The sequence below is a fragment of the Heloderma suspectum genome, chromosome 5 (assembly GCF_057233095.1).
Source record: "Heloderma suspectum isolate Gila_16-S chromosome 5, 16-S_ref, whole genome shotgun sequence".
Classification (NCBI taxonomy): domain Eukaryota; kingdom Metazoa; phylum Chordata; class Lepidosauria; order Squamata; family Helodermatidae; genus Heloderma; species Heloderma suspectum.
Window position 1 is genome coordinate 124175742 of NC_139462.1, and position 18478 is coordinate 124194219.

General features: G+C 45.4%; 1 protein-coding gene across 21 annotated transcripts in view; it reads right to left on the reverse strand.

Annotated features, from left to right (window-relative positions):
- The window catches only part of TSPAN9 (tetraspanin 9), a 311820-nt gene that overhangs the window by 8132 nt on the left and 285210 nt on the right, over window positions 1-18478 (reverse strand). For all 21 annotated transcript variants that reach the window (XM_084859974.1, XM_084859961.1, XM_084859962.1 and 18 more), the window contains one exon: window positions 18054-18137. In XM_084859974.1, coding sequence (XP_084716100.1) covers window positions 18054-18137 — 84 coding nt within the window. The remainder of the gene's footprint in view (window positions 1-18053; window positions 18138-18478) is intronic.

The following is an 18478-nucleotide window of genomic DNA, read 5'->3' on the forward strand; positions in this document are numbered from 1 at the left end:
GGAAAATGCTGAGGCGAGGAAAAATGAAGTCAAGGATACTCCTTGGAAAAGGGTGACAGGAGCAGAAGAACTAGAAGCCACTCTGCACCAGTGGAAGCAGTGGAGTTATGGAACTGTTTTCGTGTACTTGCAGATGAGACTGGATGACAGCCTGCAGAGGAAGAATTACAGGGGAACCTGCATAAGAACAAGCGAGAGGCTGAAGGTGAGTCAAGCAGAGGCAATGATACCAAGGTCTACAAGAAGAAGAGTAGTAGTAGTGGGAGACTCCTTACTGCGTGGGATCGAAACCCAAGTATGTCATGAAGACCTATGGACTTGCCAGGTATGCTGTCTCCTGGGAGGATTGATTGGAGACGTGACTGAAGGGTTGCCTACATTCATTAATCCCACTGACAGGTATCCCTTTCTTCTCATCCATGTGGGAACAAATGATACCGCCAAGCAGAGCTACGAAGAAATCACATCAGACTTTGAAGCATTGGGAAGAAAACTCAAGAACTTTGGGGCCCAGATTTTTTCATCCAGTAGTTAGAAGAGGGATAGAAAGGGAAAGAAAAATACTCTGGGTGAATGACTGGCTACAAAGGTGGTGCCAACACGAGAGATTTGGATTCTGGGACCACGGGCTATACTTCCTGGAAGATGGGCTGCTGGCAAGGGACAGGTTGCACCTCACAAAGGCTGGGAAGAATGTGTTTGGCCACAGCATGAAGAACTTCATCAGGAGGGTTTGAAGCTGAATCCTACGTGGGAGGGAGATGTATAGGAGGGCTTTATACTACAGTGGAGGGAGACGTAAAGTTGGGGGTAACAATGGATGAAAGCTGATGCACCACAACGGAGAGAACAGCTCTAATAGCCAGTGTAGCGTAGTGGTCAGAGTGACGGACTGGGAGCCGGGAGATCCAGGTTCTAGTCCCCACTTGGCCATGGAAGCTCACTGGGTGACTTTGGGCCAGTCACAGACTCTCAGCCCAACCTACCTCACAGGGTTGTTGTTGTGAGAATAAAAGGGAGAGGAGGATGATAATGTAAGCCACCTTGGGTTCCTTGCAAGAGGAAAAAAAGCAGGATATAAATGCAATAAAAATAAATAAATAATAATAATAGTGTCTTCACGGACTATAAAGAACATTGTCTTCAGTGTCTATATACTAATGCCTAGAGTATGGGAAACAAACAGAATTAACTTGAACTCTTAATACAGGAGGGAAATTATGACTTGATAGGTGTAACTGAGACTTGGTGGGATGACTCCCATGACTGGAAGTTCAAAAAGAACAGGAGGAACAGAAAGGGACGTGGAGTGAAAAATATGTGAAAAATACATATCTGCACAGAAATACAGGAGGATGAGCTTGGTAGCCCCACCGAGAGCATCTGGGTTAAAATAAATGGAGCAAAGAATAAAAAGAACATGGTGGTCGGGGTCTACTACCGGCCACCCAGTCAAGGAGAAACTGAGGATGAAACTTTTGAACAGCAAATACCCAATGTTTCAAGGCAGCAAGGTGTAGTGGTAGTGGGGAACTTCAATTTCCCCGATATTTGTTGGGAGACAAATTCTGCAAAACATGGCCCCTCTAAGAAATTCTTGACTTGTGTGGCGGATAACTTCTTCCTACAGAAAGTAGAGGAAGGAACTAGAGGATTGGCTATCCTTCACTTGATCCTAACCAACAGAGATGACTTAGTGGATAAAGTAGCAGTTACAGAAACTCTTGGGGAATGTGACCGTGTTATATTTGAGTTGGCTCTAAAGGAAGAAAAAGCCGATTGTAGTCAAACATGTACCCTGGATTTTAGGAAAACTGATTTTAATTACCTCAGAACAGTGATCAGTAAGGTCCCATGGCAAGCGACTCTAACGAGAAAAGGAGTCCAAGATGGGTGGGAGTTTTAAAAAAAGGAAATTCTCAAGGCACAATTACAAACAATTCCAACAAGAAGAAAAGGTGGAATACAACAGAAGAAGCCAATGCAGCTTCACAAAAAGCTTAGAAATTACCTGAAAACAAAAAAGGACACATATAGGAAGTAGAAAAAGGCCAAGCTACAAAGGAAGTGTGCAATTCTGGCAGGTAGCATAGAATTGCAGGAATGGTGTCAAGGGACAAGAAAGCAACAAGCAAGGGACAAGAAAGCAACAAAAAGGCTTTCTTCAGATACATGCATAGTAAAAGCCAGAGGAAAGAAATGGTGGTTCAACTATTAAATCAGAATGGCAAAACGTTAACAGATAACAAAGAAAGGGCAGAAGTGCTCAATTCCTACTTCAGCTCAGTTTTCTCCCAAAAAGGGTCTATGAGCCCTCTGGCAAAGGCAAAGTACAGGCTGAAGGGGCAGGATTGCAGCTTGATAGGCATACGGGTCAAGGAACACCTAATTACTTTGAATGAGTTCAACTCTCCAAGGCCAGATGAACTAGAGTCATAAAGGAACTGACAGAAGAACTCTCGGAACCACTGTCTATTCTCTTTGAGAAATCATGGAGGACGGGTGAAGTGCCAGATGATTGGAGGAGGGCTAATGTTGTCCCTGTCTTCAAAAAGGGCAAAAAGGAGGAACCTGGGAAATACAGTCTGACATCAATCCCTGGGGAAATTCTGGAGCAGATTATAAAGCAATCAATCTGTAAGCACCTTTAACACAATGCAGTGATGACTCGAAGCCAACATGGATTTGTCAAGAACAAATCCTGCCAGACGAACCTGATCTCATTTTTGGATCAGGTAACCTCCCTTGTGGACTGTGGGAATGCTGTGGACGTAATACACCTCAACTTCAGCAGAGCTTTCAACGAAGTGCTGGATGATATCCAGTGTGGTGTAGTGGCTACAGTGTTGGACTGGGATCAAGGAGATCTGGGTTCTAGTCCCCATTCAAGCCATGGAAGCTCACTGGGTGACTTTGGGCCAGTCACAGACTCTCAGCCCAACCTACCTCACCGGGTTGTTGTGAGGCTAAAAGGGAGAGGAGGAGGATTATGTACGCCACCTTGGGTTCCTCAAAGACAAAATATAAATGTAATAAATAAATAAATAAAATTATATCCTGATTAATAATAAATTATATCTTGATTATATCCTCAATGGGCTAGATGAAGTGATCAGGTGGATCCACAGTTGGCTACAGAATTGGAATCAAAGAGTGCTTATCAATGGGACCTTCTCAAACTGGGGAGAGGTAACGAGCGGGGTACCCGCAGGGCTCGGTCCTGGGCGTAGTGCTCTTCAACATTTTTATTAACGACTTGAATGAGGAGGTACAGGGAATGCTGATCAAATTTGCAGATAAAACAAAATTGGGCGGGATAACTAATACCCTGGAAGACAGAAACAAAATTCAAAGTGATCTTGATAGGCTGGAATGCTGGGCAGAAAACAACAGAACATTTAACAACATTTAACAACATAACAACAACATTTAACAACAACAACAACATTTAAGAGGGAGAAATGCCAAGTTTTGCACCTAGGAAAAAGAAACCAAATGCATAGTTACAACAATACTACAAGTGAGAAGGATCTTGGAATTGTGATGTGATGTGGCTGCAAAAAAGGCCAATGCTATTTTGGGCTGCATTAATAGAAGCATAGCTTCCAAATCCCGGGAACTACTAGTTCCCCTCTACTCAGCACTGCTTAGGCCTCATCTGGAGTAGAGTACTCCAGATAAGACCTAAACAGTGCTGAGTAGAGGGGAACTAGTCCAGTTCTGGGTGCCACACTTTAAGAAGGATGCAGACAAACTGGAGAGGGTTCAGACAAGGGCAATGAGGATGATCAGGGGACTGGAAACAAAGCCCTATGAGGAGACACTGAAAGAACTGGGCATGTTTAGCCTTGAGAAGACTGAGGGGAGATATGATAGAGCTCTTCAAGTACTTGAAAGGCTGTCACAGAGAGGAAGGCCAGGATCTCTTCTCCATCAGCCCAGAGTGCAGGACACGGAATAATGGGCTCAAGTGACAGGAAGCCAGATTCCAGCTGAACACCAGGAAAAACTTCCTGACTGTTAGAGCAGTATGACAATGGAACCAATTAACCAGGTGAGTTGGTGGACCACTCTGGAAGCATTTGAGACAAGGCTGGAAAGCCACTTGTCAGGGATGGTTTGACCTACATTCCTGCATTGAGTAAGGGGTTGGTCTCGATGGCCCTTCCAACCCTGCTATTTGATGATTCTATGATGAATGCGCTTCACAATTGACCACATATGGGGGAAATGTTCACCTCTCTACTGACTTTGTGGCTGAGGTGTGAGTTGAATTGGGAAATTCCCTGCTTACAGCGAATGGTGTTAAACACTAACTCTCCATAGTTATTAAATAGAACAGCTCTAGTTATATTAAAGTATGTCTGTAGCATGCTGCTATGTCCGGGACTTCCCCCCTAACAAGTGGGAGGTGCGACAAATGCTGCTGTGCGGAGTGCTCCTCCTGTTCAGTGTTCCAACTGATCAGCCTTTTTCCAGGATAGGCAATGGAATTGTAAATTGCCCCCTCCCTCATTTGTCTGTCTCCCCAAACAGTGACTGGACTCCCCTTAAATGTTTCCTCCCCCTAAAGCAGGGGTGGGCAACCTGCAGCCCACCACAAGTGCCCTGACCCCAAATGCTGCTGCCGCCACAGTCAGACAGGGCACGTAACTCCGCACCTTTGTGCACCCTGTTCCCAGAAAATTGGCTCCCAACAGCCCATCCAAACAGCTCTTGGATGGGCTGTGGAAGTCTGATTCTGCAGGGGAACGGGGAATCCAGGGAGAGCCATTTCCCCGTACCGTGTTTCCCAAAGGATCACTGAGGCGTGTGGGGGAGGGGGAGAGAGGCTTTAACTTCCCCACACAGCGATACTGATCAAGATCACTGTTCCCTGTTGCTACTAGCAGCAGGGAAACAGAGATCCGGATCACTGTGGTGTGTCTGTGGTGTGTGCGTCTGTGATGTGTGAAGGGTGTTTCTGTGTCTGGGTTTGGCTGGCGGGTGGGTGGGTATGAACATGCGTATATATGAGAGAATATGTTCTACCACTTGTGCAACCCTGCTTGTTTGTGCAGCCCCCAAAGGGTTGTGGGTAACAAATGTTGCCCCCAACCTCCAAAGATTGTCCATGCCTTTCTTAAAGCATGGGCGGAGAACCAGCCCACAGTCAGACCTGCCCCCCGCCAACAGTCTTTAAAAATTGTTGCCAATAGAGGCATTTTTAAAGCATCACTACTGTTGGGGAGGGGGGAATGTGGAGGGTTTGCTTTTCCTGGGGGGTGGGGGGATGGATGCAGCTCAGGAGGGAAGGTTTAATCCTTCCTTCCCTGTGCTGGTCTGGGGAATTCCTCCCCCAATTCCCTCCATGATAAAGCTTTCAAAGGCACCAATGGGAGCCTTTTTCAAAAACTTATTGCTGCATAGGGCCGAGAAGGGGAGGCAGCAGGGAAGGGAAAGAGTGAAAGAAAGGGGAGGAAGAGGAGGGAGGGGTGAAGAGAGGGAATGTGTGTGTGTGTGTGTGTGTGGGTGTGAAAAAATTTGTCTCTAGCCCCACCCACTGCTGGCATGCAATCCCTGAGAGCTATCATCCAAGGGAACGGAGCCCTTGGGGAGAGGGGCATCCCCAACTAAGTGGCAAAGATTGATTGTCCTTCTGGGATCCCCCAAGCATGCTGATAACTCCCTCTTGATCATGGGTGGTGCTGTTTTGGCCACTGAATGATGGAATGAGTTCACTATTAGTATATATCATAGAATCATAGAATAGTAGGGTTGGAAGGGGCCTACAAGGCCATCGAGTCCAACCCCCTGCTCAATGCAGGAATCCAAGTCAGAGCATCCCTGACAAATGGCTGTCCAGCCTCGTCTTGAAGGCCTCCAGTGTGGGAGAGCCCACCACCTCCCCAGGTAATTGGTTCCATTGCCGTATTGCTCTGACACTCAGGAAGTTTTTCCTGATGTTCAGTCGGAATCTGGCTTCCTGTAACTTGAGCCCATTATTCCGTATCCTGCATTCTGGGTTGATCAAGAAGAGATCCTGGCCTTCTTCTCTGTGACAACCTTTCAAGTACTTGAAGAGTGCTATCATATCTCCCCTCAGTCTTCTCTTCTCAAGGCTAAACATGCCCAGTTCTTTCAGTCTCTCTTCATAGGGCTTTGTTTCCAGTCCCCTGATCATCTTTGTTGCCCTCCTCTGAACCCTCTCCAGCTTGTCTGCATCCTTCTTAAAGTGTGGTGCCCAGAACTGGACACAGTACTCCAGATGAGGCCTAACCAGTGCTGAGTAGAGGGGAACTAGTACTTCCCGGGATTTGGAAGCGATGCTTCTATGAATGCAGCCCAAAATAGCATTTGCCTTTTTTGCAGCCACATCACATTGTTGGCTCATATTCAGCTTGTGATCGACGACAATTCCAAGATCCTTCTCGCTCGTAGTGTGGTTGAGCCACGTATCCCCCATCTTGTAACTGTGCATTTGGTTTCTTTTTCCTAGGTGCAGAACTTGGCATTTGTCCCTATTAAATGCCATTCTGTTGTTTTCTGCCCAGCACTCCAGTCTATCCAGATCACTTTGAATTTTGTTTCTGTCTTCCAAAGTATTAGCTATCCCTCCCAATTTTGTGTCATCTGCAAATTTGATCAGCATTCCCTGCACCTCCTCCTCCAAGTCATTAATAAAAATATTGAAGAGCACTGGGCCCAGGACTGAGCCCTGCGGTACCCCATATAATATATGGGGTACCGCATATAATAATATCTACACAGCTACTGCCAAAAATGGCGACAATATATTGTACAACTTGTGTTCCCTTGTTTGTTTGTTTGTTTATATCCCACCTTTCTGTCAAAAAAACTCTGGCACTCAGCCCTTTCATACAGTTGGACTGGTATCTGACTATTAATACCACCATGAAGCAAATCAGTGTGGGTTGGAATCATGATCTATATCAATACTGAGAAATTAATTACAATTAATGATAGAACCAGTGTGCTATCATCCCAGTGATCTGAGAAAAGGCGAGATGAATTCAAATCCCCCCTTCAGTCATGAAACTCCAATTTGGTCTTAGGCATCACTGGCATGCTATGGTCCATGGGGTCACGAAGAGTCGGACACGACTTAACGATTGAACAACATCGCTATCAGGTTATATTGACAAGTAACTTAGCTCACTAGACTATTGTGAGGGTAACATGAAACAATCATTTTTCCTCAGAGGAAGAGCAGAATAAGTAGGACTTTTCTCAAGGTGGAAATCATATTCTCGCAAGATGCACAAGAAAAGACTCAACATCTTTGAGCAACATGTCCACCTGTTGTCTTCTATGAAGATGGAGAAAAATGTGGTGGGGAAGCTTTGTTCTGTAGCATAGGTTCTTATTGTAAGCATCTTGTACTCCATATTATTAGTTATCTCAATTAAAGAACATGCCTCAAATGATTCTCATCTTTGACAATACTTCAAAACCTATGATTTATCAAAGAGACTGATACATTTATTTTAAAAAATCTTGCTTGCCGTATCACCTGTTACAAAGAAACAAAGCCAGGAGGTTTTCTGAACTAGGCTTTACAGAAAGAGAAAGGGCCCACAAAGATTGTGTTTTGAACTATATACACTGCCATTTGAATATACTTCATAAAGAAGAATATACTTCACCTTGAAAAAGCATCTGATGGACTCTAGTCCACAAAAGCGTATGCCACAATATATGTGTTAGTCTTTATGGTGCTACAAGACTCCTTGTTGTTTTCATTCTGACCAAAAGGGTGTGAGTGCATGAAAGCTGTCCTTAAGTTGTCATGGGATTCTTTATTGTTCCCTGTATAAGTTCTACAGAACATCTACCCACAACATATTAAATAAAATTAATGAAGTATTTTATATTCCAGGGGTGGCCAAAGTTTTCAGACCCGCTAAGCCAAAGTTTGACAGCCACAAGACAAAGTTTACACATGCATTAAATATGTGATCATATTAAAAATATAATATAATATTAACATAAATTGGTTTCAGTTGTTGTGTTAGCTTCTCTAGTAAATTCTGAAAGCAGTGTTATTTTAACGTAGTTAGCTTATTTTTCTTTAATTCTATCAAGGAGACTGTATGGGTGGGAAGTGAGTAATTTACTTGTCCTATATAGAATTGCACTTCCCCTGCAGCAGGGGTGCACAGCTCATGATCTGCATGTGGCATGCTGTGTAGCCCCTCTACTCCCACCCACGTTGCCACCATCAAATTCCTCCTGCCCCCTCACCAAGCAGCATTGCTATTGTACAGAAGCAATAATAGCTTTAGCCTCTCCCTCCCTCAGCGACCCTGAAGCAGCCCTCCCCCTGTGATCTTGCTGCAGGATCTCTGGAATGGGCAAGGTTAAAGCCTCCCCCCGCCGTCGCCACTACAGCATTCTTGCAGGATCACTGGAATGGTAAGAGTAAAGCTTCCCTCCTTCCCCAGGGTCTGTGGCCCTGGGGGCCCCTGCCAACACTGGATGTGGCCATGGGCCCAAAAAGCCTGTGCACTCCTGCCCTACAGGGTCTGGGGCTGCTCTTGGATTCATCTCTGTCACTGGAGGCCCAAGTGCCTTGGTGGCAAAGAGCACCTATTACCAGCTTCTGCTGGTACAACAGCTACAACCACTCCTGGGAAAGGACAGATTGGCCACAGTGATCCATGTACTGTTCACCTCAAGACTGGACTTTGTAATGTGCTTTATGTGGAGATGCCCTTGATAATGGTTTGGAAGTTGCAACCGGTGCAGAATGGGGCAGCTAGATTGACCAGTGGAGCTTTCTACTGTGCTAAAAGATCTGCCCTGACTGCCAATGTTCAAGTTGTCATTGCTAGTTTATACGGCCCTAAACAGCTCAGGACCAGGTTATGCAAGAGACCACCTTCTTCTATATAGGCTACCCAGTCGGTACACTCTGAGAGCAAGGCCTTGTGCACCGAGGGCCTTCTTCCTTGTGGCATCCACCCTCTGAATGGAGACAGGTGAGCTTCTAGTGTAGAGTGTCTCAAATTGTCCACTGACAATTTGAGACACAGCTGTTTGCCCAGGCACAAGCACTGCCAGCTACCCTTGGTTATTGTAGCACAATATTTTATTGTTTTGTTACTGTCAATATTTATTCATTGGTTTTATTATATTTTATCAGGTTTTTACTTTGTGAACTGCTGGGATTATTTTTTTTTTTGTTCTCCTCTCCCTGCTTCATCTTCCCTGTCACTCCCCCAACCCAGTTCTCTCTCTTTGGCCATGTTTGGACAATCGTGAGGGCAAAAGAACTCCTTGTGGGTTCCTTCCCCACCCCCCATGCATGGCAGTTGCATAATTGCTGTGTTGTCTGAACCCGGCGTGCAGCTCAGCAGGGTACCCACCCCACAACCCCAACTGCAAGTTGACATGTCCCCTCTTGTGCCGTGTGCTGGGTTCAGATGACCCAGCAACCCGGGCTGCATCACAGCAAATTGCAGTTGCACGACCTGCATGCATGGAGGCAGGGAAGGAACCCAGACTGGGGTCTTTCACCCCCATGATCATCCAAACCCATTCTCTCTCTCCTTGAGGAAAATTACCCCCGCCCCATGGAATTAGACTTGGGAAAAACGCTGCCATTGGCACAAACGGAAGACATTTTTTTCTGAATTTAATTGACATTTTAATTGACAATTGATTTTCAGGGGGTATCACAGTAAATGGGGAGGGGAGGGGCTCTCCCTACTGAGGTGAGTCCCCCCTGAAAATCTTCCCCACACACAGTAATTAAGCACAGAAAATGCACACACACTCCACTGGCACCAATGGACGTTTTCCCCTAAGCTTATGTGAGGGGCTTCAGCATTCACAGAGGGGGTGGTCAGCTCTTCCCTGTCCAGCTTCAAACTCCCCCCTCCCTGAAAATGACCATCCACATGGCAATTAAGCTTATAAAAACCCTTAGTGGGTTAGTGGACACTCAGGGCTCCAGAAAATAGGCCTGAGGCTCTGGAAAACAGATTTGGGACATGAGCCCAAGGCTGAGCTGCACCTCTGACATTGGACCTACGTTCCTGGAATCCCCTCGCCTTCCTGCCCTCCTTCCTCTAGTGCTGGGAGCAAGGGCAGCCGTGATGGATTGTGGATTGTAGCTTTCCTAAACTTGTCTGAACTGCCACAACAATAGGGAATCATTCCAACCATGTTAGAGTCATCTTGAGCCCTGCTTCTGTCCAGCTGTGAGGCCTGGCACACCAGCAGCCCCAGAAAAATGACACTGGACTTGGAGTTTGGTTTTGAGAACCATCTCACTCCTCCAAAACAATATGCCATTACAAGGGGGCAAGGAATTCCTTCCATATAAACATATCTATTCTCTTTGGCTAGAGACTGTGGTATAATGATGAGTGATCACACTCCTGTCATCGAATTGCAGAGATGTCTAAGAAAAGCTTTGCTTAGGGCTATGACCTTGCAAGTGACACACTTCACCTGCAACTTCAGCTAACCTCCAAGAACTCTCTCAAGTTTTCTAATTTGTCCTGTGGAAGCTGACTAGGTTGGGCAGCCATATCTAGCTCAGTACCTAAGAAGGTAAGGCATGTGGCCAGGCCTTTGGGCTTCTCTACAGCCAAGGGAATTCCTAACAATGTGGATAATTCTGCAAAGCTGTTCATCAGTCAGGTGCACTGCCTGGAACCAGCCTGCCCAGCAAAGAGAAAGTCAGCCAAAAAATTTGCAGTGGAAGGTGAACTGGTCAAGTTGTGAAGGGCGTATTCCAGGAAAGTACAAAATGTCTTGAAAACAGAGCATGACATGGAACAGCCCATGGGAAGGGCCTTTCCCACATAATACTTCTCCTGAAACTTAAATCCTAGCAGATCAAGGAAGCTGATAAACAAGCAACAACCCAAAGACAGAATGAACGTTGCACTTATCAGCGAAAGACCCTCACGCCCTAACAACATTCACTTCCTTGTCAAATGATGAGTGTAAACTCACTCAGTATGCAATCATTGACAGATACTGCCCCCACCCCCCCCCAAACACATACATACAGGGGATGTGGATAAGCCAATATTCACTTGGTGCCAACTTATTTGGGACTATACCAAAAAGGGAGACCCTCAGATTTTGATGGGGAACACAGTCAATGGGGCCTCCATCTACTTCTGGATTTTATACAGCACAGCCTGTTCCATGCCTTGGAGTGAGCTTTGATTCTTGCTTTTGAAATGCTGGCACAGCCCTGAAAATTGAATTTTAAAAAGCCAAACCATAGCCAAACCACAAATCTGTTGTCTACCTGTCAGGGTAATGACCTAGTTGGGCTGTGGTCCTTGCAGTAAATTCCCCACTCCTGCACCACCTTTCCCCTCCTTATTGCCCTTCTTGGGTTATTGACCCTTAGCACATGATGCACTGGGATGGGATCTGCGACACACAGCACAGGTGTGCGGCCTGAGCAGCCCCGCTAGACTCAGATGAGCCAACCACCATCTTCCCTACGCTCTGAGTTAGATCTGGCTTGTGTCATACATTGCAGCCATAATTCTTGGTGTTCCATATCTCAGCAAATAAATGGGTGTCCCTCATGCAGAAAGTTTCATTGTACTGCAGCCATGAAGTTTGTACCCCATTAAATTCAAACTGCAGAACAGAACCACCACCACCTCTATTTACTCTTCCCCTTTCTCCTCCAGGCTCCTCGAGACACCATCCTTCCCCTCCCTCTGATCCCTACCTCCAAACCTGCCAATTCCTTCCTTCCTTCAGGCCCCCAAATCTCCTTTCTAATTCTCTTCCTTCCTCCTTTATTTCCTGTGCCCCACTCTCCACACCACTTTCTTCCACCCTCCACCCAGCATTTTGAACCCCACCTCACAAACAGAACTGTGACCATTTTATTTTATTTTATTTTATTTTGAATTTAAGTTATGAAGGTTTTATGAGCAGGGGGTTGGACTCGATGGTCTTGTAGGCCCCTTCTAACCCTATGATTCTATGATTTATGAATGGGGTAATTAATTGAAGGGGAACTGATTAAGTTTTTAAGCATTGGGAAATTAATTGCCCCCCTGATTTGCCCCTGGCTTGCTTTTGGATTAGTGGTCTGTCAAATTTTTGAAACTCAATTTTGGTGGTAAGGTTGCCATTTTTAGGTGTGTTTGTGTGTGTGAAAGGGCTCATGAAAAAAACTATCAACAACTCTTTTTGGTGCATTTTTCACATCTGTTCAGAGCCACTGAACATTAATTATAATTGAAGGAAGGAAGGATCTGCTTTGGGAAGATCTGGAGGTGGGGTGTAAATTAATGAAAAAACTTATTTGGGATAATTTGGATGAGAAATTGATTGGCTTGTTTTGCCTTCTGTGAAATTTAAATGAATCCTACCAATTGTTCCTAAAGTTGCATAGATAGATCGCATATGCAAATTTTTATGCTGATTTTATTGGCCTGAATCTTTTACATGCCCAGCAGTGCCCCTGCATGTTGTCAGCCTGGCCCAGCTTTATTGATCGTGGTGCACCTCAGGGCCTAGGGTGTCATGACCTCAGAATCCAGCAGTCCCCTGGACACTGTCTCAGAAACTGAAGAATCAGTGGTGTCAACAGAGAAAGCACTGGTCTCAAGTACCACTGAGGAATCAGAGACTACTGATCCCAAGGCTTGTAGCCTGGACTAAGAACTGTGGTCTGCAAGCCTATATCCAAGAGCTCCACAATCCATGGAGCTGGTGTACCAGTGCTGGCAGCGTGCCTAGTATGAGGTCTTAGAGCATTCCTAGGCTCTTAAACCCTTTCAGGCTTTGTTGGAAAGCCCTTCGGAGTCTGAGCAGAGACTTCTCAACCGAAGCATAAAAGTCTGGTCTCAGACCTTGTTGGAGCAAATTGTGCATTAGTGCTGCAACATTAGGTCTGGCTTCCTGCAGTGAGCCGAGTGGGCTCCTGCTTCAGACAGTTTACTCTGACCCACTGACACAGATGCTGTGTTGGCCCAAATGGCTATGTGGGCAGCTGAAATGGTTGACCCACTGGCTCTTTCACTACCATGCAGCTCCTCTCCCCCCCCCCCCCCGGAAGCATCCAGTGAGTCTTCTGGAGAGGTTTTCAAGGACGAGAGCCCTATTTCCCAGCTTCCTGGCTCAGTGTCAACCCTACATGGGAGTCAAGACAGGTTTCCTGCTGAAAGAGAATTCTGCTAGTTAACCATGTGTGTTACAGCTGTGTAGGATTTGTAGCTGAGATAAAGTAAGCCTTTGATGACTTGCTACAGGTGGAAACAGTTAGTCACCACATCCAGTGCTTACAACAAGGGCCCAGCTCAGTCCTAGAATATGGCAGCCCCTTTCACATGTGGGCAGAAGACCTGGCCTGGAATAAACCTGCCCTTGTTGACCAGTTGTTGGAGAAACTGAGAGGTGAGTTCCTGGATGAACTGGTCCAAGCTGATCCACCAAGGAACCTTCCAAACCTGTTTAACACGTGCCACAAAATTGAAGAACACATTGATCCTTGCTCTTGTACCCATCTGCACAGCTGGCTGTGGATCCAAAGGAAAACATTTATGTCAGCAGCTGGACCTCTGTCTGTACTATGGTGGGGTGGGCATTTTGCCAGTGTTTGTCCACTCAAAGACTCCAACATTAGTACAATTTGAACTCTACTGCCCCTGCTACATAAGGCCCACTGACACAGAAGATGGCGCCAGAGATTCACAAACTGGCACTCACTTGACCCTACTATTGGTCCTATGCCAAATAGCCAGCTCCTGAAGGCTAATGTCATTATAAACTTGGGGACTTATAAACTTTTAAATGCAGGATCACAACTCCCTTTTTCACATGCTTCCTTCTCCCCGTATCTGAGTCTTCCATTATCTTGCATTGATCTCGCTCCTCTTCTTGCTGCTTTTACTCTTTTCATGGAGGAAACTGAAGGGGAATACAGTGGGGTAATTTGATAGCTCATTATCTGCGATCTACTTAAAAATGGAACAAAGGGCATTTAGTGCAGGAGGGTCATGGCATTGTGTAAAAAACCTGCAAATGTCCGTGAAGGAGCAATCTCAATCGCAGGATAAAAGCTCCATGTGAAGGAGCCCTGAGCACTGTTGGACTGGCAAACCCCAAGGATGCAGGAAAACATGCAACAATTTTTAGGTTTTGCCATTTATTATAATCAGGACCTCTTTGCTCTTTCAGCATGTGTATGAGAGAGAGAGAGAGAGAGAGAGAGAGAGAGAGAGAGAGAGAGAATGCCTGTGAAAAAGAATGCCTCTCTGTGTGTATGAGAGAGAAAGGGAGAGAGAATGCCTCTGTGTGTGTGTGTGTCTGTGTGTGTGTGATACACACACACAGAGGAGGGTAGGTAGGGAGAGAGAATGTTGGTTGTTGTTTTTTACAGGAGCATGACTTCCCTATGGATACAGTAAAATTTGTACTAGAGCACATGTACATTGACTGCTACACTAAAAAAGAAACATGCAATACATTCAAGAAAATGGTGGAATTGGGAATGCAATATCATTTGCAGCTAAAGTGTAATGCAAAAACACTTTGAACTCCTGTTTCTTTGAGTCTGCTCTGTAACTAACATAATGCCAAAAGCTAGCAGCCTTTTCTGACTACATTTTAAATGCAAGCTACTATAGAACATGGGTGGGCAGCTTACAGAGTTCAGGGGACCAATTGCCCCCTGGACCCAACTGGGTGCCACCCCCTGGCCCAGCCACTGAACCACCAAATTTGGAAGAAGGATGGAAGAAGTGGGGTCCTGACTGAATTCTTGAAAGTCTATCAGCCTTTGCAGTGGAACTTTCAAGCCCAACATGCCTTTGACCAGTTTTACCAAGGCTCCAGTGTTGGTGCATGCCAATCCACAACTGCAGTTCATTGTGGAAACAGATGCCTCCAGTGTGAGGGAGTGAGGGCAACACTCATAGACTCCCCACACCTCTGTGCTTATTTCTCTAGGAAACTGACTCCATCTGAGAGTCAATGGGAGAAGGAACTGTTCACCAAAAATGCTGCCTTTGAAACCTAGTGCCATCACTTGGAGGGTGCCCAGTACCCAGTACCTCCCATCACTTGGAGGGTGCCCAGTACCCATCACCAACCCATACTCAGTACCCATACCCAGTACCCATACCCAGTACCCATCACCAACGACTAGAACCTAGAAAACTTACAGATTGCATGCAAGCTCACTTAGCCTCAGATTGATCAGGCTCTTTTATTCTCCCGATTCAAATTTCAGATCACCTATGTGCTTGAGCTCACAAAACAGGAATGCAGATGAGTGTTGGAATTGTTGTAGATCACAAGCTGAACATGAGCCAACAATGTGACGTGGCTGCAAAAAAGGGAAATGCTATTTTAGGCTGCATTAATAGAAGCAGCTTCTAAATCCCGGGAAGTGCTAGTTCCCCTCTACTCAGCACTGGTTAGGCCTCATCTGGAGTACTGTGTCCAGTTCTGGGCACTGCACTTGAAGAAGGATGCAGATAAACTGGAAAAGGTTCAGGGGAGGGCAACAAAGATGATCAGGGGACTGGAAACAAAGCCCTATTAGGAGAGACTGAAAGAACTGGGCATGTTTAGCCTTGAGAAGAGAAGACTGAGGGGAGATATGATAGCGCTCTTCAAGTACTTGAAAGGTTGTCACAGAGAGAAAGGCCAAGATCTCTTCTCCATCATCCCAGAGTGCAGGACACGGAGTAATGGGCTCAAGTTACAGGAAGCCAGATTCCGACTGAACATCAGGAAAAACCTGACTGTTAGAGCAATACGACAAAGGAACCAATGACCTAGGGAGGTGGTGGGCTCTCCCACACTGGAGGTATTCAAGATGAAGCTGGACAGCCATTTGTCGGGGATGCTCTGACTTGGATTCCTGCATTGAGTAGGGGGTTGGACTCGATGGCCCTTCCAACCCTACTATTCTATGATTCTATAAGTGCAGATCTGTAAACTAGAATATCTTGAGGGAGAGCAATGAGACCTCTTTGCAACTATCCTGAAGTGTGAACATTCTGCAGTTACTGTGGAAGACCATGCTCTCATAGAATTCATTTATTCTTATCAGCACAAGGATCCATGTGCCCTTCCATCACTCCAGGAAAAGGGAAGGGAAGGGAAAAGCTGCTCTACCAGCCTGGCAGTTATCCAAGTCAGCTCTATCAGAACTCTCAGCTCTACATTCTTGCTGGGCCTGTGAGGAACCAGGTGTTACATGTTTGCTACAAGCAGGACACTTCAGGCTGTATAAGATCTCAGAGTCCTCTGATGACTTCTGATGGCTCTGAATGTTGTCCACACTGCAATAATATGTGGGTACATGTGATACCTGCTGCAGATGAAAAAACCATACTGGAAAAACCAAAGGAGTGTTGCTGCCTCTACCAACAGGACCCTGGAAAGTACTGACAATGGATTTCATCACAGACCTACCTCTGTCCAGACAATTCACAAACATTTTTTGTAATTGTTAATGCCCTCACCAAGATGGCTCACTTCATTCTGTGCCAGGGGTCCCCAATCGCCCAAGAAACCAACACTGAATTCCTTCACAATGTCTTTCACCTTCTGGCCCACCTCAAGGGGCTTCCGTCTGGTCTCAGACCTTGTGGAAGCAAGTTGCTTTCTAGAAGCTCTCCCAGGTGCTGCAATATCTGGCCTGCCTTGCTGCCCTAAGCCCCCTGGGCTCCTCCAGTCTAGAACAATGATACATTCATGTCAGTTAGGACCCTTGGAGTCATTCTGCCCTTTAAGGCCAAAGCAGATAGTGTACCCTGGTTAAGGAAGATGCTCAAAAGCTGGTCCAGGGTGTTACCCCCTAGCCTAGGCAAGTATAGGCTGATAATCCTGGATATCTTGTAGGCAATCCTGGTTCAGTTCAGTAGGTTGTGCTATTCTCCAGTTGAAACCATTTTGTTAACAGCAGCTGGCCTCTTGGCATTTTTTTTTTGGCAATGAGTATGGGTGAGCTCTTTGTGCATTCCCAGGGGGACAAGTCCAGCAAGGCACCCAAACTTGGAGATGTGTGCTTTCCAGCACAGGCAGTTGTGGTCACCATTCACTGTTCCAAAATGAATCAGAAGGGCAAAAGGCTCACTGTTGATTTCAAAGGAAGCACTTCCCTAGCATTATGCCCTCTTCAAGCTCTGAGTTGTTTTAAGGAACTGAGGGCACATGGGAATTAATCTTTCTACTGCTGCTCACTCAATTTCAATTCTGGTCCATTATTTGGGTGGCCCTTGCATTGGCATGTCTTGTTCTGCAATATGATTCCCATTCCTTCAGAACTGGTGTGGCCACAGCAGCCTCCCAATCCAGGCTGTGGGAGCTGGCAATCAAGCTAATTGGCAGGTGGAGATTAGCTCCACAGAAGCTGGCTGCCAGTTAGCTACTGAGCCACATGTTACTGGTTTATAATGCCCTAAATGGTTCAGGATCAGGTTATCTGAGAGAAGACCTTCTCCTGTATAGGCCACCCCAGTCTCTATGTTCTGATGAACATACCATGGCCTAGAGAAGGAGGGCTTTCTCAATTGTGTCACCCACCATGTGCAATGATCTCCCCTCATTTATCTCATTGCAGATGCTTGTTTAGCTGTCAGATAAAGCTGTGGCCCTTTCAGCCCACTTACTGTTTTGTGTCTTCATTCTGAGGTGTGAGGCAACTGGTTTTGAAAAAAGATTTGACACTATGTGCCAAAGAAAAGAAGGACAATGTTTCTCCTTTGTTCAATGCAGCAATCTCAGACCAGATTTCAAGCCTGAGATCACTCTCTTTTATAATAAAATTAAAAGTGGTATGGTACTTGTGGCCAGATGGTCTCCAGATGTGGTCACAAAATCAAACAGTGGCCAATGGTGTGTGTTTTTTCAAATATGGTGGCCATTGCCTGCTGAAATGCCTATATTGTTTGGAAGCTGAACAACTATTCTAGTTTGAAGTGACCAAAAGCATTTTAAAGCAAACTGGTCTAAGAAGAAATTGCATTTCGACCTAGCCCTTACCTATATTGATCTATTTGCTCAACAATAATCATATTAGCCTTGCATTATGAGGATACACATACCTGCATTATCAGGATACACATTCCAACTGTCCCAAGAATATGTTTATTATCATCAAACCACATCTTGACTTTTTCATAGCAACCCTGAAAAGAATGTTAAAAAATCATTTTGATCATACATGGCAGGAGGTTCAGCTTGTATACTGAAAAAGTGTAGAATTTGCAAAATTCATACAGATTTTTAATCTGCTTAATCATGATGATAAAATACTTATCCTTTTGGCTTCTCATTTTAAATAAGAATGTTGTTGACCAGAAGGCTTTCATTCACAAAGAATGGACAAAATTAATATAATTGAACAACAACACCAATTCATGTTTATATGTTGAAAAAGCAGTTTGCGAGGTCAAATGGCCTTTAATCTCAGAATGTCAGCATTTTGGAGACTTATTTGTAAAATAGTTAAATCTACTATAAGATTCCC